This window comes from Ciona robusta, chromosome 5 (genome assembly GCF_009617815.1).
Source record: "Ciona robusta chromosome 5, ASM961781v2".
In the NCBI taxonomy this organism is placed as follows: domain Eukaryota; kingdom Metazoa; phylum Chordata; class Ascidiacea; order Phlebobranchia; family Cionidae; genus Ciona; species Ciona robusta.
Window position 1 is genome coordinate 803888 of NC_143239.1, and position 22892 is coordinate 826779.

At 36.0% G+C, this 22892-nt stretch overlaps 2 protein-coding genes and 1 long non-coding RNA gene across 8 annotated transcripts; 1 reads left to right on the forward strand and 2 right to left on the reverse strand.

Moving 5' to 3' along the window:
- Positions 1 to 201: 201 nt before the first annotated feature.
- Positions 202 to 18138, forward strand: LOC149735305 (F-box DNA helicase 1-like). Of its 5 annotated transcripts, none has more exons than XM_089879107.1 (21): positions 202 to 394; positions 603 to 660; positions 1133 to 1245; positions 1713 to 1847; positions 2176 to 2327; positions 2875 to 3028; positions 3326 to 3513; positions 4048 to 4119; positions 4531 to 4722; positions 5182 to 5280; positions 5602 to 5830; positions 6234 to 6312; positions 6761 to 6990; positions 7529 to 7679; positions 8089 to 8291; positions 8722 to 8883; positions 15544 to 15667; positions 16137 to 16261; positions 16895 to 17026; positions 17172 to 17307; positions 17552 to 18138. In XM_089879107.1, the coding sequence occupies exons 1-21, from the start codon at positions 290 to 292 to the stop codon at positions 17614 to 17616; spliced, it is 2904 nt and encodes a 967-aa protein (XP_089735233.1). In that variant the 5' UTR covers positions 202 to 289; the 3' UTR covers positions 17617 to 18138. The 5 variants fall into 5 exon arrangements, with proteins under 5 accessions (XP_089735233.1, XP_089735235.1, XP_089735234.1 ...); XM_089879109.1 differs by having other exon boundaries at positions 17564 to 18138; XM_089879108.1 differs by having other exon boundaries at positions 4534 to 4722.
- On the reverse strand, positions 9588 to 14173 carry LOC149735306 (NADP-specific glutamate dehydrogenase-like). Its single transcript, XM_089879112.1, has 11 exons — positions 13912 to 14173; positions 13024 to 13117; positions 12739 to 12867; positions 12601 to 12672; positions 12163 to 12357; positions 11725 to 11878; positions 11495 to 11670; positions 11188 to 11285; positions 10733 to 10934; positions 10399 to 10558; positions 9588 to 9948 (listed from the first exon to the last, which is right to left on the reverse strand). Exons 1-11 carry the CDS (start codon positions 14040 to 14042, stop codon positions 9857 to 9859), a joined length of 1503 nt encoding a protein of 500 aa, XP_089735238.1. The 5' UTR covers positions 14043 to 14173; the 3' UTR covers positions 9588 to 9856.
- Positions 18139 to 21655, reverse strand: LOC149735307 (uncharacterized). 2 transcript variants are annotated; one of them, XR_016385101.1, is made up of 3 exons: positions 21419 to 21650; positions 20679 to 20893; positions 18139 to 19141 (listed from the first exon to the last, which is right to left on the reverse strand). It is a non-coding gene; the product is annotated as an uncharacterized LOC149735307 (long non-coding RNA). The 2 variants fall into 2 exon arrangements; XR_016385102.1 differs by lacking the exon at positions 18139 to 19141 and adding an exon at positions 20219 to 20516 and having other exon boundaries at positions 21419 to 21655.
- Positions 21656 to 22892: the final 1237 nt, after the last annotated feature.

The following is a 22892-nucleotide window of genomic DNA, read 5'->3' on the forward strand; positions in this document are numbered from 1 at the left end:
TTAGTCCCACGCACGCCAATAATTAAACAAAGAAAAAAATAAGTATTAAATTAAGTAAGATTTCCTAACGTGGCTTGAAAATGTGCATCCTTTTCACGCAGATTTTTAATGATAGCACGTGCGCACGCGAAAAATAACCGTCTTGCAAGCGCGAGATCTCGTCAGGAACTGCCATACTCTGCAGACTGGATATATCTTGTGTTTTAATTTTGAATATATTTAAGAGAAACTAGTGAGTAAGGGTTAAGTTACAGCAAATGTACCTTTGTTTGTTTAAGTTCTAAAACAAATGGATGTAACACCATCACCCTCTAAACGTAAACAATGTTCGTCCTCTCTATTATCTGGAACTCCTGGAAAAAGACTTCTGTTTGACCATAGTCAACCATGCAGTGTAAGTACATCATATTTATTTTTTAAACTAATATTTGTATCTTTCCATGTAATCTGAATACTTTGTGTTTGTGTGCATACAACTAGCACATTTTAGAGGGACCCACATTTTTTCTGTGAGTTCCTCCTGTTTTGCCTTGTTTAGTTTAAGTAATACCTCAGTTAGAGTTTGGAAAAGACGTGGTGGTTATAAATATGCATTTTTTCAGAGTTCACAAGTCACCCAGGTTCAGGTAAAACCTGGAATGAGCAGTCAAGCCTCTACAGGTAAATGGTTAAGCCTATAAATGGAAGCATATTATTTTTTATTTTTATAAATTATTCAATGTCAAAAAGCAAAGAAATAAAGTGACACATAGACCTCTGTCAAACAATATTTTTATAAATTAAGCCTTTACAAATATTCTTACTTGCTAAAATATCAATAAAAATTTCAGAGGAAATTCCACACAAATATTCGGTGCTAGTGAAGAGTCTTTCCCCCACCTCATTTGCTAACCCGCAACCCCTATAACCAATAACTACTAACCACTATAACCACTAACCCCCTAATCATCAACACCTAACCCCTCCCCTAGTGGTTAGGGGTTAGTGGTTAGCAAATAAGGTGGGGGGGGGGGATTCTTTACTAGCACCAAAAATTCATTTCATCTAATATCCTCTTCCCATAAAGTAACTTTCCAATCTGGTACAACTCTGTATGAACGCCTAATTAAGTTAACTTGCATGACCTTCACAGTTGATCTGGATTCTAGCATAGATTTATTTGATGATGATGATGAAGAGTTTGATAATTACGTGGCTAATCTTCCTGATGAAGTCATGGATGGGAGCCAACCTCTGCCTTCTATGGTTTGTAAACAAAATATTCAAAGTTTTATTGTTGGTTAGAGATGGTACAAGAGTGATTTATATCACCACTTTTCGTGTAGCCTATTGTGATTTAATAATTTTTTTATTATTTCACTTCGGCATGTCTATTGTTTTGTTGTAACTTCCTGTCTCCTAAAAGTTGTTATATTAATTGCATCTAACTATATCCCAAAAGACAAAATATAGTACTATGGGGGAAGATGGGACAGTTAAGCACATATTGCCAAATATTTCCAAAATCAAAATGGATGACGGTTTTTGGGTAATACCACGAATTAGTACTATCATTCTTTATCAATTAATAACAATTTAATAAAATATAATAAAACATTATCATTAAATGGGGGTCCGTAAAAAGAAAATTAAAAAAAAGTCTCGTCTGACAAAGTTTCCCATCTTCCCCCACCCTACTATATAGTTAACTTATGTTTCTTCTTTTTTTTAAGGATCGTCTAATTGAGCTTGACAAACTACCTGACCACGTGCTTGAGAATATCTTCAGCTGCTTACCCATATCTGACTTGATAGGAACCTGTCCTGTTGTTTGCAAAAGATGGAACAACATCATTAAGAGCAACAGTGTAATTTAACTTTGTTATTGTGTTATTCATGAACCTAAATCAAACTGTCATTAATACACTTGTATGCACTGTAAAACAGAATGAATAATGCTAATGTGTTTGCAAAGTTTTTGTGTGTTCTTACACTGCCTCTAAACACTTACTGTGCCCAAATATTTTAAATATTATTGCAAATTAATCTTTTCAACAAATATCCCATGGACACTAAGGCCTAATGAATGGTGTAGGCCTTATTGCATGATATTTTTGTGTGGGTTATTTCTCAGATTTTACAGTAAATTCTTTCTAATTTTGTTAAGAGGAAGTTGTAAAATTTTATTTTTTTTAGTTTTTATCATGGAAGAAAATGTATCATAAAATCCGAATGAATGACAAAGATTCACTTTTGGAATTGGAAAGTTTAATGGAGCATTCAAACATCGGACACAGCAGGGAACAGGGTGACTTGTTAAAGCCATATGTAATTGTCAACCTAGTCCGGTAAGTATAAGACGAGTGTTGTAGATAGCCCTATTTTTTACCACTAGTATCGTGTTGGTTTCGTTAGAATTGGAGACATTACATTACAATGGTTTACCATTCAATGACACATGGTATATTGCACAAGGATGTTCCAACCACTTTCAGTATGTTTACAGTTGTTGTGTAAAGTGTTGTGTATAATTATGTTTCCTTCACCTAACATTCACTTCACAGTGACTCCAGTCATTCATTAGTTTAGTATAAAAAATAAGCTTTACACTGAACTTGCAATAGGTTTACCCCTTATCCTCTAAGTATGTGATACTTAACGTAGGCAAATGTGCAATATAACCGAGTTGAATGTTTTGTACATTACTGTGACTAAATTTACATAATAATCTGCGAGAAAAGCCAAAAATTTGCACAATGTAATTTATCTATATGGGCAGGATAATGTGTCAAGACCGACCAGGTGACCTTGAATTCAGGTCTAAGCCCTAACTTCTATTACCATGAATTCACATAAATTGAGCAGCTTAAACATCACACTAAATAATTAACTCAGGTTCATGGGCAACTGGGGAGTCAAATTTCTTCAATCAACAGAACTGAGTGAAATGGTTGAACAAATTGAACGACATCAACTATTCCCACTGGCTAATGCTCTGCTGGAGAAAAAGATTCTGTCCAATGATGATGCGATTGCTAAACAATTATTGGTAAAATGAGCTTTCGAAGCGTACACAACAAAATGGGTTTAAAATTGTCATAGTTTTATTAGACACTCTTCAATGGGGATTATTGAATAGGTGGCATAAACACCACAGCTTAAAAAACTTGCTATTCTTTTCTTAAGTAAGCTTTGTAGCAAATTTTCTGAATTTAATTTTCAAATTGTTCAAACATTGTGTCACTAAAGGGCCAACTTCCCGATTTGGGGTCACCAGAAAAAAATGTAAAATAATTAGGCATTGAAGTTGAATATTAATATTAAAACTTTCACTATGTTTTACAAGGCAACAAACTCCCCACAAATTTGGATGTTGGCTTCCTTGATCTTAATATTATCCCCTGATGTCAAATCAACACTTCACTTCCACCATGTTTTATCTCGGGCTCTTCCACTCCCTCTTGTGATGGATTTCTTCTATGTGATTGCTTCATTATTTTGGATGCTTCACCTGTTTCAGCTTACAAGTCAGCAGTAAGTTATTTGTTTATAAACTTCATGTGATCCATTTGTTAGGTGCTTATATCCTAACTGCACATAGTAAAAATGCATGTCAGACCAATTGTTGAACTCAGGTGTGCTAGAAACTTTTACAAATTAACATTAAATTATTCATTTTTAGGTTTATTTGCTGTTTTAAAGACCAAAACATGTTTTTCAGTTTCGGCGATAAAATGCAGCGCACCCTAAAACTTGTGATAATTTATTTAAGTTTTAATTAATGCAATACTTGTTAGCATAAAAGGAATCTAATTTGGTGTAAGTCACTGGACAAATATGGTATATGTTTGCAACTTGGTTGTTATGATTTTGATTTATCTAAATATGGGAGTCTGAAACCTAAGGAGGGAGGAACCACTTTTCCAACCACTTTTAAGTGACATAATATAGGTTCGATAAACTCATATTCTTTATCATGTGCTCATGAAGTATGTGGTACCTTGCAATGATATACTCATTTGAATAAAATGTACTGGTTAAAACCTTGTATGTTTGTATTTTTATTAGGAGCCACTACAAGGTTATTGCTTCAATTTCAATCATTGAAAATGCTTCATCACCAATTCCACTACAATATAGGTAACATGAGATTTAATTAACACATAAGTTTAATATATGTATATATAAAAAGCCAATTTTATGTAAATTCAATCATTTATAGCATTTTGGCATGCATTTCCTCAGTTAAACCAAGTTATGAGATTGTTACGAAAAATATCCTATTGTTACATTAATGCTGATTTAGTGCTATATTGAATACATTAGATTGTGTAACATTGTTCCTAACATATGGGGGTTGTTTGACTGTTGATTCCTTGATGGTGCGTTATGTTTTGTCGTGCTCTAGCACCACCATGTGCTAGTTAAAAGTTATTATCTTCATGGACATTAATGGTTTTTTACTTTTACGTTTTAAACATGTTCAGCATGTATTACCCTGTTGTAAATGAACCTTTATATTGAAAAATCTACTGTGAGAAATATTTTTAGCAGCAAAACTGAGATACAATCCCAACTTGTGAACAATCTTACTCATGAGCAACTACGGGTTGTGAATCATGATTTTCAAACTGGTCAGTTGATTCGAGTAATGGCTTATGCTGGTGCAGGAAAAACAAGCACGTTGATCGCTTGTGTTAAAGCTAAGCCAAACAAGACATTCCTATACACCTCATTTTGCAAGTAGGATTGTTTTACAATGTCTATAAATCTTGTTACTGGAAGATTCAGTTTTTTTTTCTGTTATAATTTCTGTTACTGTTTTTAACAATAGGCAACCATAAACAATTATTAGTCTGATAAGGCTGATCTAAACTGAATACATTAAATATTCAAAGCTTAAGGTTTATAATTGAGGTGCAAAGGATGGCAAATTGTCATATCAGCTATGCCTAAACATAATTTCCTAAGCTAAAACATAATTGCGAGTTCTGTTTTATGATGTGAAACACATTATAATTCAATAAACCGCGCATTATTGTTATTTTACCCTGAAAAAACTTATATTCTCATTATTAAAAGAAGAATTAGTTAGAATTTATATTATTCTTGGAAGCTTTAGTTTATATAACAATGATGAACATTAATCCACCATACACAATCAATACTACCACTAATTTATCAAAGTAATACTATTTACAGAGCTGTGGTAGATGAGGGAAAGAAAGTGTTTTACAACCATCCTAATGTAAGGTGTGCCACACTACACAGTCTTGCATACAGAGAAATGGACATGAACAGGTGTGTTGTTGTTTTATTACTGAATTGTTTGTCATAGTGCTATCATTGTAGACATTTCTACATGTATAAGAAATTAACAGCAATGTGTCCAAAGCACCAACTCAATGGTCACTAATGATTTGCCCAAACTAGCACTTCTCGCACACATAGTTATGTACAACTTGGTGTATAATGGTTTGTTTAGGTTTTGGTAACAAAAACAAATGTGGCTCTCATATACATTCTCACTTGTTGTTTAATCCACCCCGATATGTACTATTAACACATGTTGTAAAAACATGTTAAAAACACTATATGTGTTTTATTGATAATTTGGGTTAGATATCGTCACAAGATCGATAGAAGAAACTCTATGTCTTCACATGATATTATATACAAGCTCGGTCTGGAAAAGGAAATGGCTTTCTGTGGCTTGTTGGTGAGAAAGACGCTTATCTTGTTCATGTCAAGCAGTGATAAACAAATCAAGTTACGCCATGTGCCTCGGTATAGGATAAAGAAGGAAGGAGATAAATATGTGCATGAAGATCTTTCAGAAGACCTACGCAAGGTTAGTCCTGTATTAGCCATACAATAACTCTTTGTGCAGTCTAGTTTATTTGTGCAGTCTAGTTGAAGGGTGGTTGGTTCAAATTTGGTGGTATTTATAAAAATGGTTAGCAAATATACAAAGTGTTTATAACGCCGTGGCCAGCAAAGAATTGTAGCGACGGACAGTTGAAAACCTATAAATTATTACGCAAAGACATGTGGAGCCTGGTCTACTATAATATGTTCAAGATCTAAAAATGCAAAGTTTGTCCAAGTTTTTGTTGCTTGATATTAGTATACAAGAAGTTACCTAACTCAACTCTGGCAATGTTCTTGTTGTATTGGTTGCCAACATGTATTTGTAAACAATATCTGATCGTTGTTGGTTTGTTGCAAAAATGTTAAAATATTTTATTTGATAGTCTTTGCAAAACTTGGCAGTGAGGTACTGGAAGAAAATCACTGACTTTCAAGGAAAAGAATGTTCCATATCTGATGACTGTAAGTTATTACTTTGTACTATTACATTGTAGGCATAGTCTAGATCTGGGGGGATGTATTATTTTGCGGAATTTTAATCGGCAAAGTAACTCATTTTTGATGTTTAATAACTTCTGTTTGTGATAAATTATGCATAAAAGATCCTACAACATCTTGCATGATGTATTTCTTACCAGCCGAGTTCCTCATGAACTGGAACCTGACCCCTTGGTTATTACACCCTTCATATACAATCATAGTCAACTCATTTTATCCATATGAGAATCTGATATGGTTTAGTAATTAACTTAGTATTTTTTACCATTACTTAACTTGGTTACAGCTCACTTAAGTTAATTTGAATAAAACTAGAGACCTAATTTTAAATAAATGATTCCAGACAACGCTTTATTAAACAATCTCATATTTTAATTCCGATTAAACAGTTTAACACTGTGTGTTTTGCCAGGTTATCTTAAAATGTGGCAAATGAAAAATCCACTTGTTTCGCAATACGACGTGATTCTTCTAGACGAAGCACAAGATTGTTCGGAATGTATGAGAGATATACTTGTTAAACAAACCAAACATGCTGCCTTGGTGTTGGTTGGTGATTCACATCAACAAATCTATGGATTTCGTCATGCACGTGATGCACTCACGCTTGTGAGGCACACTCACTCTTATTACCTAACACAGGTACTTTACACCTGCATAGTGTATTTATTACATCACCCATCTTACAAACTGTTGCTATGGCATAATATAGGTCTAAAACAGCTCTTCCAGCTGATTTAGTTTTTCCATTTACCTTGATCAGATGATCGTGAAACAAGATTAAAACCTCTGTAGAAAAATATTTGCTGGAAGAGATGTTTTAGATTAACAGAAATCTTAAACACCTCGTTATCATAAAAATATACTTAGGATTGTTTTGGTTTAACACACACTTAAAAAATAGTTTTATTTATATTTTATAACCGTAGTGTTTGGCAACATAGTTTTTGCTTCTACATTTGCAAACACAAAGTCAACATTTCTTAAAATTCACCAACTCCTGAACCAACATTTCCCAATCTCCTGCATTTTTTTTAATTTTGGCCACAAACATCTGACCCTTGTTCCTTAGTCCAATTTTATATAGTTAACCTTGACTTTGAATTGTGTCAATTTTTTGATTTTTTGATTGAATGCTCTTAAAGATTATTATAATTTCTGTTTTTACTTTGCTTTACAGAGCTTTAGGTTTGGTCCTGAGATCGCCCAAGTTGCTGATGCAATTTTACGAGGTTTTAAATTTAATGGTTTTGCGAAAACTAGGCTTAGTCCAAACGTAAATCTCAACTCATCAATCTCTGAGAAGACTCTGCTTGGAGTTGGTTGCCATGGTGAGTTGTGAGGATTCATGAACAGATTATCTGTTGGGAGTGCTGGTTTGGTACCAAGAGCATATCAAAGTTCAAAGTTTAATGCCACCACAGCTGTGTGGTGTTTGCAAAACACTCAACGCTCATTGGTTCTAACCGATGCTTATTAATTAGTTGTCCAGAGGAATTGTCATACAGAAAAATAGAAATTTTAAAGCCTTAATCCACAAAATTTAACTCTTGGTAATTTATAACCATGCCAAGTTGTATGAAATAGAACATATGTGTTATACGCACGATTTTTAAATAATTTCAGACATTCAGATCGCCTTAATTTTACACATTTCTGTATCAATTTGTAACATAGATGTATTTTAAATTTTTGCACTATTAAGTCTTAATCTTAACAGTACTGATATTAACATCACAGGTACTATTGCTGGTGAAGCAGTTGGGAAACCTTACTGTGTGTTGTGTCGAACAAACTTGGGTGTTATTAAGAGTGTGGTTTCATTGTGGGGTGAAAAGAAAAACGAAGAAAAGCAGATTGTGGTGGTTGGTGGGGCCGAGAAACTTAATCTTGGGGTCATTCTTGATCTTTATGCACTCAGTATACCAATGCAACAAAGAAGGGTAAGTTGAGTTGATGGAAATATATATGGGGTACATATATTACATAATGTACAGTTTGTTCTTTGTTGTATAAATTGATAGTATATATGCATAAACCAGGTATAGTGCTCTGTTAATAAGTGTATCTTGTTAAATTTTTTGTATTTCAATAATGGATTATGATATGACAAGATAATTAAATATAACATTAATCTTCATAGGTTAGGTTTAGAATGTTTTTCCCAAATTAACTCGGTTGAAAGTAATGTGGAAAGACTAAAAGGACAAAAGAATAAAAAGGCTGGTAATTACCAAATGTAAAAATAAAAATCCAGTTTTAAAAATCTGAAAACCATTTAAATCAAGCATTTTATGAAGATAAACATGGAACATCTATGATGGAAAACATAAACTATTTAATTACAAAAATTAAAACTTTTTATTTTGACAGAAAGCTGGAATTTACATTAAAAGTGCTTCAGTAAAAAAGTTCCAAACATTGAAACAAGTTCATGAAGATGCGCTTCTTCATGAGGATTCATCGATGATAAATAATGTGGAAGTTGTCAAGTTATATGGGAATCGAATTCCTAAGATTGTGCAACAACTTAAGGTAAAATTGTTTGATTTGTTTTTCACTGGTCCCATGGTAACTTATTTGCATATGGTTTGTTAAGGTAAAAATGTAAAACAGGATGTTTTCATTAAAGTTCCTTGTACATTACATTAACTGTACTTTCTAGATTATCTATACCTGGCCTAACTGTAATTTAATACACTGTTTACTGCAAAAGCAGTTTTATGAACTGATAATGTAGAAAACCCAAAAAAATATCTTTCATTTGACCAGTTTTTATAATACAAAAAACAATGTATTTACTTTGTTTCCAAAAAGATTATGCTACTTTGATTTGGCCAAACTCTTAAACAAGTAATGTTATTTGAGTGATATGTCATCGTATTCCATTTTGATATCAGTGTTAGAATGTTGGGTTCTCTGGCAGAAAATTATTAAGCACGGTAGTGGTCATATAGATCCTTTTTCTTCGAACAGTTTTTTTCCGCACTTAATTCTTAATGCTAGCATTTATTTTTTAATCTCTTGCTTGAAATCAAAGCGTTAAACATATTTTTAATATTTAGACTCAATGTTTAGATTTAAAACCGCACAATTAGCATGTGTGTGCGCCGAAGCGTAGACAAGTGCCCTTTTTCTATCATTATCTTTCGTATAAAGTCTGAAGAGAATTAAATATCTGCACTAATATATTACCAAATGGAGGGCAGTCTTAATCAAAATGCAATGAACAATTTAAGTTATATGAAGCTTTGTTATATTTGATGCTGTTTCATACACCAATGTTACAATCTGTACAGATTTTTACATAAAAATCACTAAAAGCTAAATTAAACTAAATTAGAAACACAAGTTTCTTATAAAGGGCCTGTAAAAGTTTCAACATTGTTTTGAAATATGAAATCGGCTAAAAACATTCCAGCAATCCGAATATAAAATTAGTGGGCAAGTGGATATGGTGTTCACAACAAATCTTGCCATGAATGATAAGCCACAGTGAAGCTCCTGTTTATTTGCTGTTTGTGAACACTTGACCTTGGTCAAACATTGCATCGGCTACTTTCTTAAACCCTGCAGCATTTGCTCCAAGCTGGAAGTCACCTGTGCATAAGTTGAAAATGTAACTATTTATAATACCATAGCGAGGTAACTTTAGAACTTCTATCAGAGGTGTGTTAGGTCATACACCACAGACAAGCTTAAGAGTGACCACTAGGTTTAATATATAGCTGTTAAGCATTGTTGCCGCGTGTGTAGCATCAAATCTGTATCTTCTAAGACACAAATGCCCTAACCACCATTGTCTCGGGAGACGAGTCAATGTTATGTCAGCTATGGTGGTTGGGTGACAGCGGTAGACTACAAGCATTGGTACAAGGTATGGATTTTCCAGTTAACGTTTAAGTGGTCAAAATGATTTGTACAAAGTCACCTTTATTGTGTGTAGTAAGAACTGTGTTATGAATAATTTACCTGCAACAGCAACCTTGTACATGTGTATAATAAAGTATATGCTCTTCTCTGTATTATTTATTAAACATTACAACTCACCTGGGTGTCCCAAATCAGCTGCAGTGTCCCGACATGTTGTGTATATGTTCTCCATTATTCCTTTTAGTTTATTATCAACCTCTTCCCTTGTCCAGTGAACTCTGCCAGAGTTCTGAGCCATTTCCAACCCAGACACTGCCACACCACCAGCATTTGCGGCCTTGAATATGAATGTTTAATATGTCAGTATATAGTAATACACATGTAGTTCTATCTTTAATTCAAGCTTACTGTGTCTTTTTGTTGTGACGTCACAGAGTACAGTGAAGTTTTAACTGTGACGTCACAATACATCAACAGTCTAGTTATCAAACATCTTGATATCAACACTCACCTTTGCTGGGAAGTAAACCACTTTGTTGTTTTTAAACACTTCGATAGCGTCGTTGTTGGACGGCATGTTAGCTCCTTCGAATACATATTTACAACCATTCTTTACCAAACTGTCGGCGTCAGCCTTTTCGATCTCGTTTTGCGTCGCGCTCGGCAACGCTACGTCACACTTTACCCCCCATGGTCGCTTCCCTTCAAAGTACCTGCACATGCATTATTCATGTTGTATTTATCACATTAACAAATATTGATGAGTAGATATACGTAATTCGTTTATAGAGGGGTACACGACAGGTTTTGCGTATACATGTACATAGTACGACTACGAACGTAAATAAAGTATAAAGCAATAGGGATGTATTTGGAGTGGGTGTACAGGCAGTGTTTGCTATTAGTTTTGTTCATTGTTCAGGTACTTGAGTCGCGAATCTATGTAAAGAGATGAACACTACTCACTGTGCGGTTTTGGAGTGAGCCAAGTATTCTTTGCATCGGCCTCGTGCTTCTTTGATAGCAACAAGCTGCTTCAATTTTTCCGAGTCAAAACCTTTCGGCTACAAATAAAAACAATGAATTATTCATGACGATCGACCTAAGCTGCGTGTTTCGTATAGATTTTCAGTCAATGGATTTCAATTCAATGAGCGCTAATAGATTTCTGTAGCTGTGTTGTTTTCAACTTCTATAGCCTACATCATGTAACGGTTACCGTTCTTTTAAGATTGGCGAAATATACGGAATGCAGTGGCTGTTTAATTCCCACCTCGTAAATAGTTCCAGCAGAGTCGCTGAAAGTAAGCACAGTTGCACCAAGTTCCAGACATTTCTCTGCTGCGAACTGTGCCACGTTCCCAGAACCAGATAACGTCACCGTTTTCCCGGCAAGGCTTTCCCCGACATCTTTCATCGCAAAGTCGAGCGCGTACACCAATCCGTAACCTGCAATGCACTCAGTTGACTTCTTGACCTAATAAATATCAATTGTCTGCTAACCTGTTGCTTCTGGTCGTATAAGCGAACCTCCCCAACCCCATCCTTTACCGGTCAGCACTCCTTGGTGGCAGTTTGTAATACGTTTGTACTGTCCAAACATGAAGCCAATTTCTCGACCACCGACCCCAATATCTCCAGCGGGGACGTCGGTATCCTGTGTGATAAATTACTATTAGGTAATATTGAATGTACCCGTCAAAGACAGAGATTTGTTGTTGTAGAAACACTAAGACGGTGTATGCGGTTTCAATATCGGTGAACGTTAAATCCCTGAGGCAGCATGGAAAGCAACTGGTTTGCGTGATGAGCGCGTGCTTTATTCATGCAATCCTCATTTAGAGTTGATGTTACAATGTGTGTTCGAGAAATCCTAACCGATTACGTTCATTCGTGCAAGCGTGCTTGGGTATAAAACATCAAAGTGAGAACGTAACCTACCGGGCCAATGTGTTTGAACAACTCCGTCATGAAGCTCTGGCAAAACCTGAGAACTTCGCTGTCAGTTTTTCCCTTTGGATCAAAATCGCACCCACCTTTGCCGCCTCCCATTGGAAGTGTCGTGAGTGCGTTCTTAAATATTTGCTCGAAGCCCAGAAACTTGATGATTGACAGATTGACCGATGGGTGGAAACGCTAGGAAAATGGAGTCAGGTCATATTTCGCAATAATAAGTGTTACAATGTAACTGCATATTTCACCACGACGGCAAAAGTTGATCCGGGTTATGCTAACTATCGGTTAATAAGTAGATAAGTCAACAGCCACGCCACATTCAACCGTCCAATCACACGCCAATATTTTGTTTGCCACCCAACAGTATAAATGCGTGCTGACGCTGCAAACATATTTAGCACGTTTCCTGGGATCATTACTTACCAAGCCTCCCTTGTACGGGCCAATGGCCTGATTAAACTGGACTCTGAAGCCTCGGTTTATTTGTATGTCACCCTGTGAGATAAGAAGTTGAATGAGTAACTGCATTTCTTGGAACAGCAAATGAGCCAATATACTTGCCTTGTCATCCTGCCATGGTACTCGGAATTGTACCACCCTTTCTGGCTCGCACACTGCTGGCAAAACTGACAAGTACTTGGGGTAGCGATCGAATAACGGTTTCAATGAAATGAGCACCTCGTCCACCGCCTGAATCAAGATGGTTAGTTGCACTTAATTCAAGAAAACCACTAAAAAGATGACACTCAAAAAAATAAAAGAGTTACTGAACGAATGTAACTGATATTACAGAATTGTAAACACGAATAAAACCCAAACAAGTTGAAAATTGAATAAGGTACTAACCTGCAAAAACTCAGTTTGGTTTGGATCCCTGCTTCGTACTTTAGCTTGCACTTGGTCCAATGTCGCCATTATGTTCGGTTTGCTGCTGAAATATCTGTAAAAACAGGCACACGAACCTTACGATTGTGAAATAACAATGCTGTATTAACAAACAATGGCCTGACTAAACGTTTCAACGCACGTTTTGAAATCTTAAATCGCTCGATTAATAGTAACTGACGGACCGCTTTAACTTTCACAACGTCGAACCAGGTGTTTTAATGCTTACTAAACGAAAATCCTAGTAAATTGTAACAATTTAAATTTCGTTTTATCGATCGCATCTATCTTCATTCATTGCAATTCGACTTCACCGGAAACTAAGCGACGTTGCCTGTTCATGTAGCATTGAATATGAGAGAGCCTTTTTCTTGTCGCCGACACTTGAGTTCTCTCGTTCTGTGTAACATTTGCAAACCAGGATATGCTGCGAAAAAATTTGCAGCTAACGGTTGCAAAATCTGTTGTTATCTTTGCCACCATACACCATTCCTAATTTAATGTTAACCTAATATATCCTTTGCCAGTTTTTAATTAAGTTTAATGTGTCAGTGCGATCCGATCAGTGTATACTATTTACGCTCCTTGTCAAATTACGTAGTTATTAATATTATAGCACCGCAGTGACCTCTTGCGACCAGTGTCAACTTATTATAAACCACTTTACTTGAGTTTCCATAGAAATCCATTACAATGACTATACTTGATCCTTGCTCGTATTCGTAAAATAACTTTTGTTTACACGAACTTATACATCATGTGTGTATCTTTATCACGAATCATCGTTGTCTGCAACAGCCTGACTTCACAGAAATATCTCGACGTATAAAACTGTTACGTCATAATTACCTGGTCAGCGTGACGTCACAGTTACTTCGGCTGCCCACCAATGTCCTTATGCCCACCGTCGTAGGTGCTACGTTTCGTGAAAACAGCGCATTCGCCAAGCCACTTGCACGCAGAACTTTAAACGAGGTCATTGTCGAGCAATTGCACGAATACAACCTAAATATTGTTTCCGGGTTTCTCCAAATCCAAAAGTACAACAAAGAATCACCTTTTTATATTAACTCACAAACAAGAGGGCTTTCAACGCACGATAAAGCCACTTCTACCTAATGCTTTAAAACAATAAAGCACTCTGCTTAGCGTCAGCGGTATCATCCCGACACACGAGTTGTTCTCACGGCCAATCATATGCCGTACTTAACAAGTATATTGTTTCAACCACCAGAAACTCTCATTCGGCAGCCTTATGAGCCCGTATTCCCAAAGACGTTTTTAGCTTTATTGCAAATTGCAAAAATACCAAAATGCACTATAACGTAAGTTCATTAACTTTTAATTAACATAACTTTTCCTAAATGCTGTAGCGTTAATGCGTCATTAAACTTGCCATTGGATCATTAACTCGCGTCTTGCGGCAATTCTTTTAGTAAATTAATCATTAATCGACTATTATAACTTTAGATGTCTAAAACTAACTTGAACTTACAAAACATACTTCCAAATACAACATGCTAAGCACCAAAAGACAACCGTAACCTTGGTGTTTCAGCAAAACAAAAATATCTGGAAGCAAGAATAATGCGACCGTGAAACGAACCGACGTCAACTGCGCGTGAAAAGATGCGCGTAAAATTATGTTTTGTTAGTCGAGTAACTGTCTACCTCGGTCGGCTTCTGACTGTTGTGTTAATACAGGTCTTTTATGCGAAATTGTAATGCTATACATTTTAACTGCGTATGAAGCACATAAATTGCGTATAACTGCGTATGAAGCACATACTGTTTGTGACAAAACATTTTACCTTTTACGCTTTTAGGGCCAACGAGGTTAAAAACAAACGAAATTCATTGTCGTTCTGTTGTTCATTGTCCGTGAAACAAAATACATAGGACGGTAAAAATGAACAGCCTTTCTTATTAACTATAGTTTAAGCCGTCTCTGTATTATAAATATGCACGAAAGCGATGCGCACTAGATTACGGACGCCTTATTTCACAGATACGCCATTACTATTTTATGACGTAGATTCTTACAAAAGTTAGGCTGCTAACATCTTTGCTTTTGGTGCGTGACTGCATTTGTTGTTTTTGCAATCTATGTGTATTGTGTTATTAATATGAACGAATAAATAAAGGTAACTTATTTTTTCCACGTTGAGAGCAGCCTCATAAACTGAAACACCGGTGTTCTATTTCATGAACCTCATGCCCGCTTACGGGTTACCACGTATACAACTGATTAATTTATTGTTTCAAGTTCACACGCTTAATCCAAATTTTTTCTATCATACTAGTATTATTAATAAGAGTTTTACTTTTTAATTACTATATTTTGGATGTTTTGACGCTAAGCCCTTTCCCAAACCGTTCTCGAGAAAAATGGCTACTTTTAACCAAGTTCCCCCAGAATCTGTAAATCATAACTTATATTGATTGTTATAGACATGAACACTTACAAAGTATTTTATTCAGAATCTTCCACGAAACTTACAAGACGCTGATATAGTAGTGAGCACAGTACATAAAGCAAAAGGTTTGGAATTCGATACAATTTCCTTATGCGACGATTTCGCATCACACCTTCTACGTCACATAAGTAAGTGTTACAGATGTTGTAGACTTGTAGTTATATTAGAGCACACAAAAAGTTGTTTGTATAACAGCCATAAATTTACATACGTGTTAAATGACAGCGAACACATAGTGTATGAAATAAAACACCCATGTTGCAAAGTTACTTCGCTACACGAGAATAAATTGTCAAAGACATTCATTCATTTAAACAAATGTTTGTTTCTCGCTTACCGCTAGATGGTGATACAGAGTAGCTATAGCAAACATTCGTCAAAACATATTTTACTTTCCATACAATAAAAACTTGTGCGGTATGTCGGTACCAAGTTAATTATTAAACGGTTAAAACATCACTGTTCATTTGTTTAAACATCATATATCACTTTTTTTGTAAAAGAAGTAAACTAGAAAGCTTTAGTTCCTTATATTGGGTATAAATTACTTCTGATATTTTTATACGAAGCTAATAACCTGACTACCAATACATGTAGGTGTCGGTAACAATCTTTCGCCTGGAATGAAGGAAGAAGCGAACTTATTATACGTAGCTGCTACACGGCCACGTAAATCGCTGATACTGTCGCCAACGTTGAGCAGTTTGTTAAAACAGTTTAACGTAAGTACAACCCCCAATATTGCATGTACCTAACAGAAGGTATCCTCACATTGCATACACCAGGCGCTACTCCAGCATCCGGTAAATTTATTTTTTGGCCAATAACTGGAACGTATATAATATCTACGATCTACGATATATTACTTTGCATTGGTCGTAGACATATTTTAATTCAATTTATAAATAAACACGGTTAAATTACCAAGATTACGTACCTTTCCACGACGAATTTTCTCTATCGCTTGCATTGGGTAAAATTTAAATTTGAACTATGTGTGATTAACTATGACGACATAGTAGCCATTTTGTCTAAAGTCAAACCACGCCCATAATTTTGAAGAATTCTTTTTCTGTCTTGTATATTTTCCGTTATTTTCCTGTACTGATAAAAAAAAAAAACGCCACTTACGTGTAGCACATGACCAAACTAGCGGTTTATTTTGTCAGAGGGAATTCGCTGATGAAAAAAAAACCTTGTAAAATTACCGTATTTAGTTAACATGAAGTCATATTTTACTATTAAGCACATCTTATTTCCGTATTTTTCTTGTAGTGCCATGTAGTGCACACTTAATGCATTAAATGGGTCGTGCTATATTTTGTTAACTGTTTTTATGTTCCTCATGTTCCCAGATACGGTTTCTCACCCCAACACTGACGGCCGAGTGTTTCACCGACCCAACCTCACGCGTGTTTTGCGTTCAATGCAAAAATCTTCTTACAGACGATACTGTACTGACACTACACCGACCAGAAATAAAATCGGCAAGATTTTTTGTCTAGTTTGACTAGTGACTGCTAGATTGTGTTTAGAACAACAGTAACTACACACGACCACGTATATTTATTTTTACAGTGTCAACTGTCTTGTTTAAGGTTTATAATGAAAACTTATATTCGTATTACTTAGATGCAAGATGGTGGCTCGTTGTGTTGCGCTTGTGCGTGCGCATGCGCACCAGGGTGGGTTCAACTTGTTGGCGATTCCAGAATTACCGCAACCAAACCGATGGATGGCGCTGCAGAGTCAAGTGAAGCTGCACCCGGTAAATATAGAAGCGCAACTTGTTTTATGTAGCTTTATTTCAAGTACAGCTACAGTTATTAGGTTTCAGTGGAGGTTTGTGGAGAGAACAAATTGGTAGTTTTATTTCACAGGTCACTACGTTTTATACTTATCTCAAATTGGAACAATGGAACACCTAAACCTTTGTTTATGTAGATGGAATTTCGCCAAATAGAATATAGTGTTTCTGGCACACCCCATCTTCAACTTATAATTAACATTAGTTTGTCTTCCAGAACCTATGGAAGCACTTTTATTCGGCCATAATGTGGAAGATTGGAACCCTTAAAGTGCCCAATCCGATGTTAAAAATATTCTACGCAAAACATTTGTTGTTGACTTTGTGTTTTGGTATTCATTATCTTGCTTTAATTCATTAAGACTGACCTTTAAATAACGTTGGCTAATCAGTGTTTTCATACTCATCGGTGTATTAAACATGTGCTTCTTTTTCTTGGCGCTCTCCAAATGTTAAGCGTTAATTAAAATCAAAGATCTTATTTTTAAAATTCCATTTTACACACCTTTTATAAAAAAAGCATTCACCAAAATAATTGAACTTTGAAAAAACAACCAACATTTCCAAACCATTGCAGTATAGGCGGACTAATCCCAATCAACCGACTGAATCGGTGGGTATTTATACTTGAATGCAATAAACGTTAGAATTTATGTTTTATATTTCACTGCCTTTTTACAGTTTGTAATGTAATTTTATAATAATTTTCTTTTCTTCACATTGTGCATGTTACTTTCTTTCTCACTGTAATTTCGTGATCTTCTTTAAAGGAAACAAATGCGGAAGAACCAGTTTTGATGTGATCAAATTTATTTCTGTACAAACCAAGTCACGGAAAAGTTAAAATTTTAAGCTTACACTATTACAGAAACACAAATAAAACCTGGAATGATTAAACAAACAACTCGAACATTAGCACATCAAATTATTAGCTACGATATAGTATGGTGGGGGAAGATGGGACACCTTTAACACATAATATCCAAATATCCTCATCGTGTTTTAAACGATTAACAACGGTCTATGGTTGTCGTGATAGTATGGTTTTATAATTCTTCGAATGTTTTCTGTTTACTACCAAAAACTAAAAGTGAAACTAGAATGAAAGGTCCAATCTTCCCCTATTCTGTCAAATGATATCGTGACCTCTTATGTTACATCCGTCTTCGCCATCGAATTGATAGGTGCCTATAACCTTAAATTCAAGCATCTTCAATGTCAACATTTGTAATCAAAATATAGTAGGATGGGGGAAGATGGGACACCTTTCCATTATATTTCTCGTCACATTTGGTGGTAAACAAAGAATTTTAAAATCTTATCCTCACGAGTCACGGCTCCCATAGACCGTTGTTAATTGCTTAAACCACAATCAGGATATTTGGATAAAAGGTGCTAAAGGAGTGTCCCATCTTCCCCAGTTCTATATGTTTTAACCTATAGTTGATAGAAACCAATCACTGTTGGTGAGTAGAACAAGACGCGCGGTTGTTTGCGCATGCCTTGTTCTACATCAGTATTAGTGACAGAACATATACTTTCGTGGACAATAGATGAAATACTTTATAGATTCTCCATAGTATTTACAAATCACGAAATACGTATATGTGTACACTAGTGAATATTTCGCCTTATATGTAAATGAGCCACTTCCGAAACTAAAATTGGTTCCGTGTTTTATACTGGCATCTGATTGGTTGGCAAGTGGTCACATGGTTTCACAATTGGACAACACAGCAGGTTGTTCTATTCCTGCTTGCCTGCACAACGTGCGATCCCAGGTCACCATGAAAATCTGCTTGGTGAAATGTAAAAGAATTTGTAGCTTCTCTATTCAAATAACTCCGTATTTCGCTACAGGTCGCTCAGACGTTCTTATTGTTTTCCACTTCATTAAGTTTAAATTTCAGCGCTATGTTGATACGCCCACCGCCAGGATCGACAAACTAAAAGAGACGAACCGAACAAACAAGAGAACGAGGAACGCCAACTAAAAATAGAACGAAATTGCCCGAGGTACTTTACGTCTACTGGCGCAACCACGTTTTTGAAATTCTTTTTCGATGACAATTGGATGGCGGAAACGTTTTGTACATTTCCATCATTGATGCTTTGATGCATAAACGCTATCACGGGCAACATATTATTTCTCCATGGTTACTTCCTAGGTCAAAGGAAGGCTAACTGCTGCGTGTTGACCTGAGTGTGTTTTAAGGTGGTTTAACTTACAGTTTAGGACTAGTTATATTTTTTTACTGGAAGTCTGCATTATCAATGCGGATCGTATTTACACTTCGTTTGAGGGTGGACACAGTCGTGAAGTTGTTTGTAAGCTCAAGCATTTTCGGACATGATAAAGGCATGCAACTTTCGCATGCCTGCACCACATCTGGACATGAATCGGCTTTTCCAGCATTACGGAAACGAAAATTACGACGGAAAAGTCAAGTGCACATAAAATGCAAATAACCATCTGGTGCGCGCAATGAATGGGTACTTATTGGTGATTGTATTACCGCGTAAACATTGTGTACAAACCAACTGACGAACGGTTAATGGTGAACAGGTCTCCACATTATTTCTGGAAAACTGGGAACAAATCCTAATTATCAGAATAAACATGCAGAAATGTGACGTTTTTGTTTCGTTTCCAATGTTGTTGCGTGACGCACTGGTTCGATGTCACGTGACGCGTGCATAGCTCTATGACGTGCACGTGCCTGCATAACATTCGAAACAGTGACATCACAGAAAATACTTCATTGTCATTTTTTGTCTGAACCCGGAAGTTAGTACGTGCCTAAACCTTGGGAGGTAGCCATCAAAATGCTAAAATTATAAAAAGTATTTTGATAGGAAACTCCCGCGACTTACACGTTGTGAAGCACTAAACTGAACGTTTCTCATTCAACTACAAAACTCTACAAAACAACACTTAGTTCTCGGAACTGTTAAGTTTGTTGCGCAACAATTTCCCAAACGAAAGTGATTTCATAGCAGGTTGCGACACATTGACGAAATCAACGCCACAATCCGACCTACATCCTTGTTTACATTATTCACATTATGAGAATATTTTTTACATTCGTGGCAAACATTAACCTTTGCAACTGCAAATTTGTGAGACATATTCTGTAACTCGCTCAACAACTCCTACAGGCTTTACAGCTCTGCTAATAAAAAAATAAATACTAAATACATGCCCTTATCATCACATTGTTATGCATGGGTAATTTTAATAAACAATTCATTCATAACACCTTAATTAATAACCTAGGACACGTGGCATACTTGCAGGCTAAAAACTCATCTAAACAAGCCACGCGCTTTACCTTTTCTCTTTATACCACTCATTGTGTTAAGCGGGAATTTCCCCTATGACGCGCATTACGAATGATGGTGTAAGAATGTCACGTGACCAAGTCGCGTGATCATTACGTCAGTGAGAATCGTTTCTCGAGAACAGTTCCTCTTTCGCGCCCAACGAAACGTTGGCCGTACGATTGGTTTGAAATTCGATCAGGGCCAACAACATCTACAATGAAACCTTTGAAATAATTTGATTAGAAGTGTTTTACACAAACATATTTTTTTGTTAATTCGGTATTTTATCTAACAAACAGTTTCCAGAAAGCACACGCACGGTATTTCAACTTTGGTAAACACAGCAAAGATAATGTATTCTTATCAAACAATGTATTCTACCGACAAAATAAATATAGACAGTCATGTGCATAATACGGAGTGTACTTCAATATTTAAAAAGCCGCAAAACAGGTCGCTGTTTTCAGTAGCACTTAGACCCGCACTGGACAATTCTTCGATACACAGACTGTCGGTTAAAATAGTAAAAACATAAGGAAAATAGTTTCTTAAACGTTGTCGTATTCGTTACATTCACTAAAACTACTGAAACTACATAAATTTCAACAAAACATACTGACTTTAAAAACCTGTTAACAAGGTAAAGGAAAAGTAACAAAATATACAGAAATGCGTATTCAAGGGCTAAAACTATTATAGAGGAAAATACTAAACATAATATCGAGTTCTCTAATTCTAAGCTACTTACATTTTGATCGAGTACCTTTTCACAACATCTAAATCACAGAACCTCATCAACTGGTTGTACTGTTGATGCGTGTTCTCAACCAAGGTTGTCTGCAGACTGTGTATGGACTAGTGACGCCCGTAAGATAAGGTTTCGTTCGAATGTTCCACGGGACTTTCCAACCCCGTTCTAGCTTTGTCCAGCACCCACGGAAAAGAGCGACCGCTTTATATAACATGTCTCCCAGACACCTGGCTGTTATTCAACCTTCTCCGCTTTACCAATGTCGGCTCCGCTACGAATGACAAAAGTACTTGTATTCAAATGAAGCAACGTATATGTTTTCAAACACCTATGCGAGGGTAGTTTTAACTCAATACAATTTCAGGTTTTGAATGTTCAGGGTTAATACCGTTTATTGTTCTGCCTATATCCGCAGTGACGTATTTGCCCTATTTTGGCTTGTATTTCTTGGTTTTATAAATGTAAACAAAATTACCGCGACAGCTTCGTCTCGATTCCATTTTTGTTTGTGATTCTCTGGCGCCGCATAGCGGTTGGTGTTAAACTGCTAGTTTACGCTCGTGTTCGCTTTTAAAATAAATCGTTCGAATTCATTGCAACGGTCTATTCAGTGGCGTTTTAAGAAAAAAATTTTGGCTTAAACCCCTCCCTTTCTACTGTAAACCCCCCCCGTTTTACAAACTTATTTAAATGTTTAAATTACCACGTACGATGTCATGTTATTGGGTTACGACGGCGAAGCTTATTTTGCGACATAACAACATTTTATATGTGGTTAATTTTCTATCGGGTATTATAGTGGACTCCTAATTCGTGTGGGCCCCCTTGCGGCTGCGGGGTTCGCGGGGTCGATGATACGCCACTGGGTCTATTGCAGGCGTTTCCTGGATCGATAATTCGCCACCCGAGGGTTTAGTGGTTGTTTAAAACGCGCACGATTAATTAAAGTGCAATTTATTTTTGGTTGTGGTTGACACAATCTTTTACTTTTAATGAGGTGGTGCGGTTTTCGAACAATTTTCGGGACAGAAAAGTTCAAGAGGAAACGAAATTAACATGATATTCACTGATACAAATCGGCAGTACAATTGGACTCTGATACAGCAAAAAATGACGATAAAAATAGTTGCCAGCTCGAACGGGGTACTTGTGACGTAGCACGACACATACAAAACACCTTACCAATAAGTATTCATATATACTATATAGTCATTAAGTATGTGATCATTTAAAGCAAAACATATAGTAGAGTGGGGAAAGATGGGACACCTTTTCATTTAGTTTTCTCTTTCCATTTGGTAGTAAACAAAGAACATTCAATGAAGTATAAAACTGTAACTTCACGACTCCCATAGACCGTTGTTAATTGTTTAAAACACGATCCGGCTGTTTGGATATGTATTAAAGGTGTCTCATCTTCCCCCACCCTACTATACTATTTTAAAATTCGACAGTACTTCTTAGCAGAGAT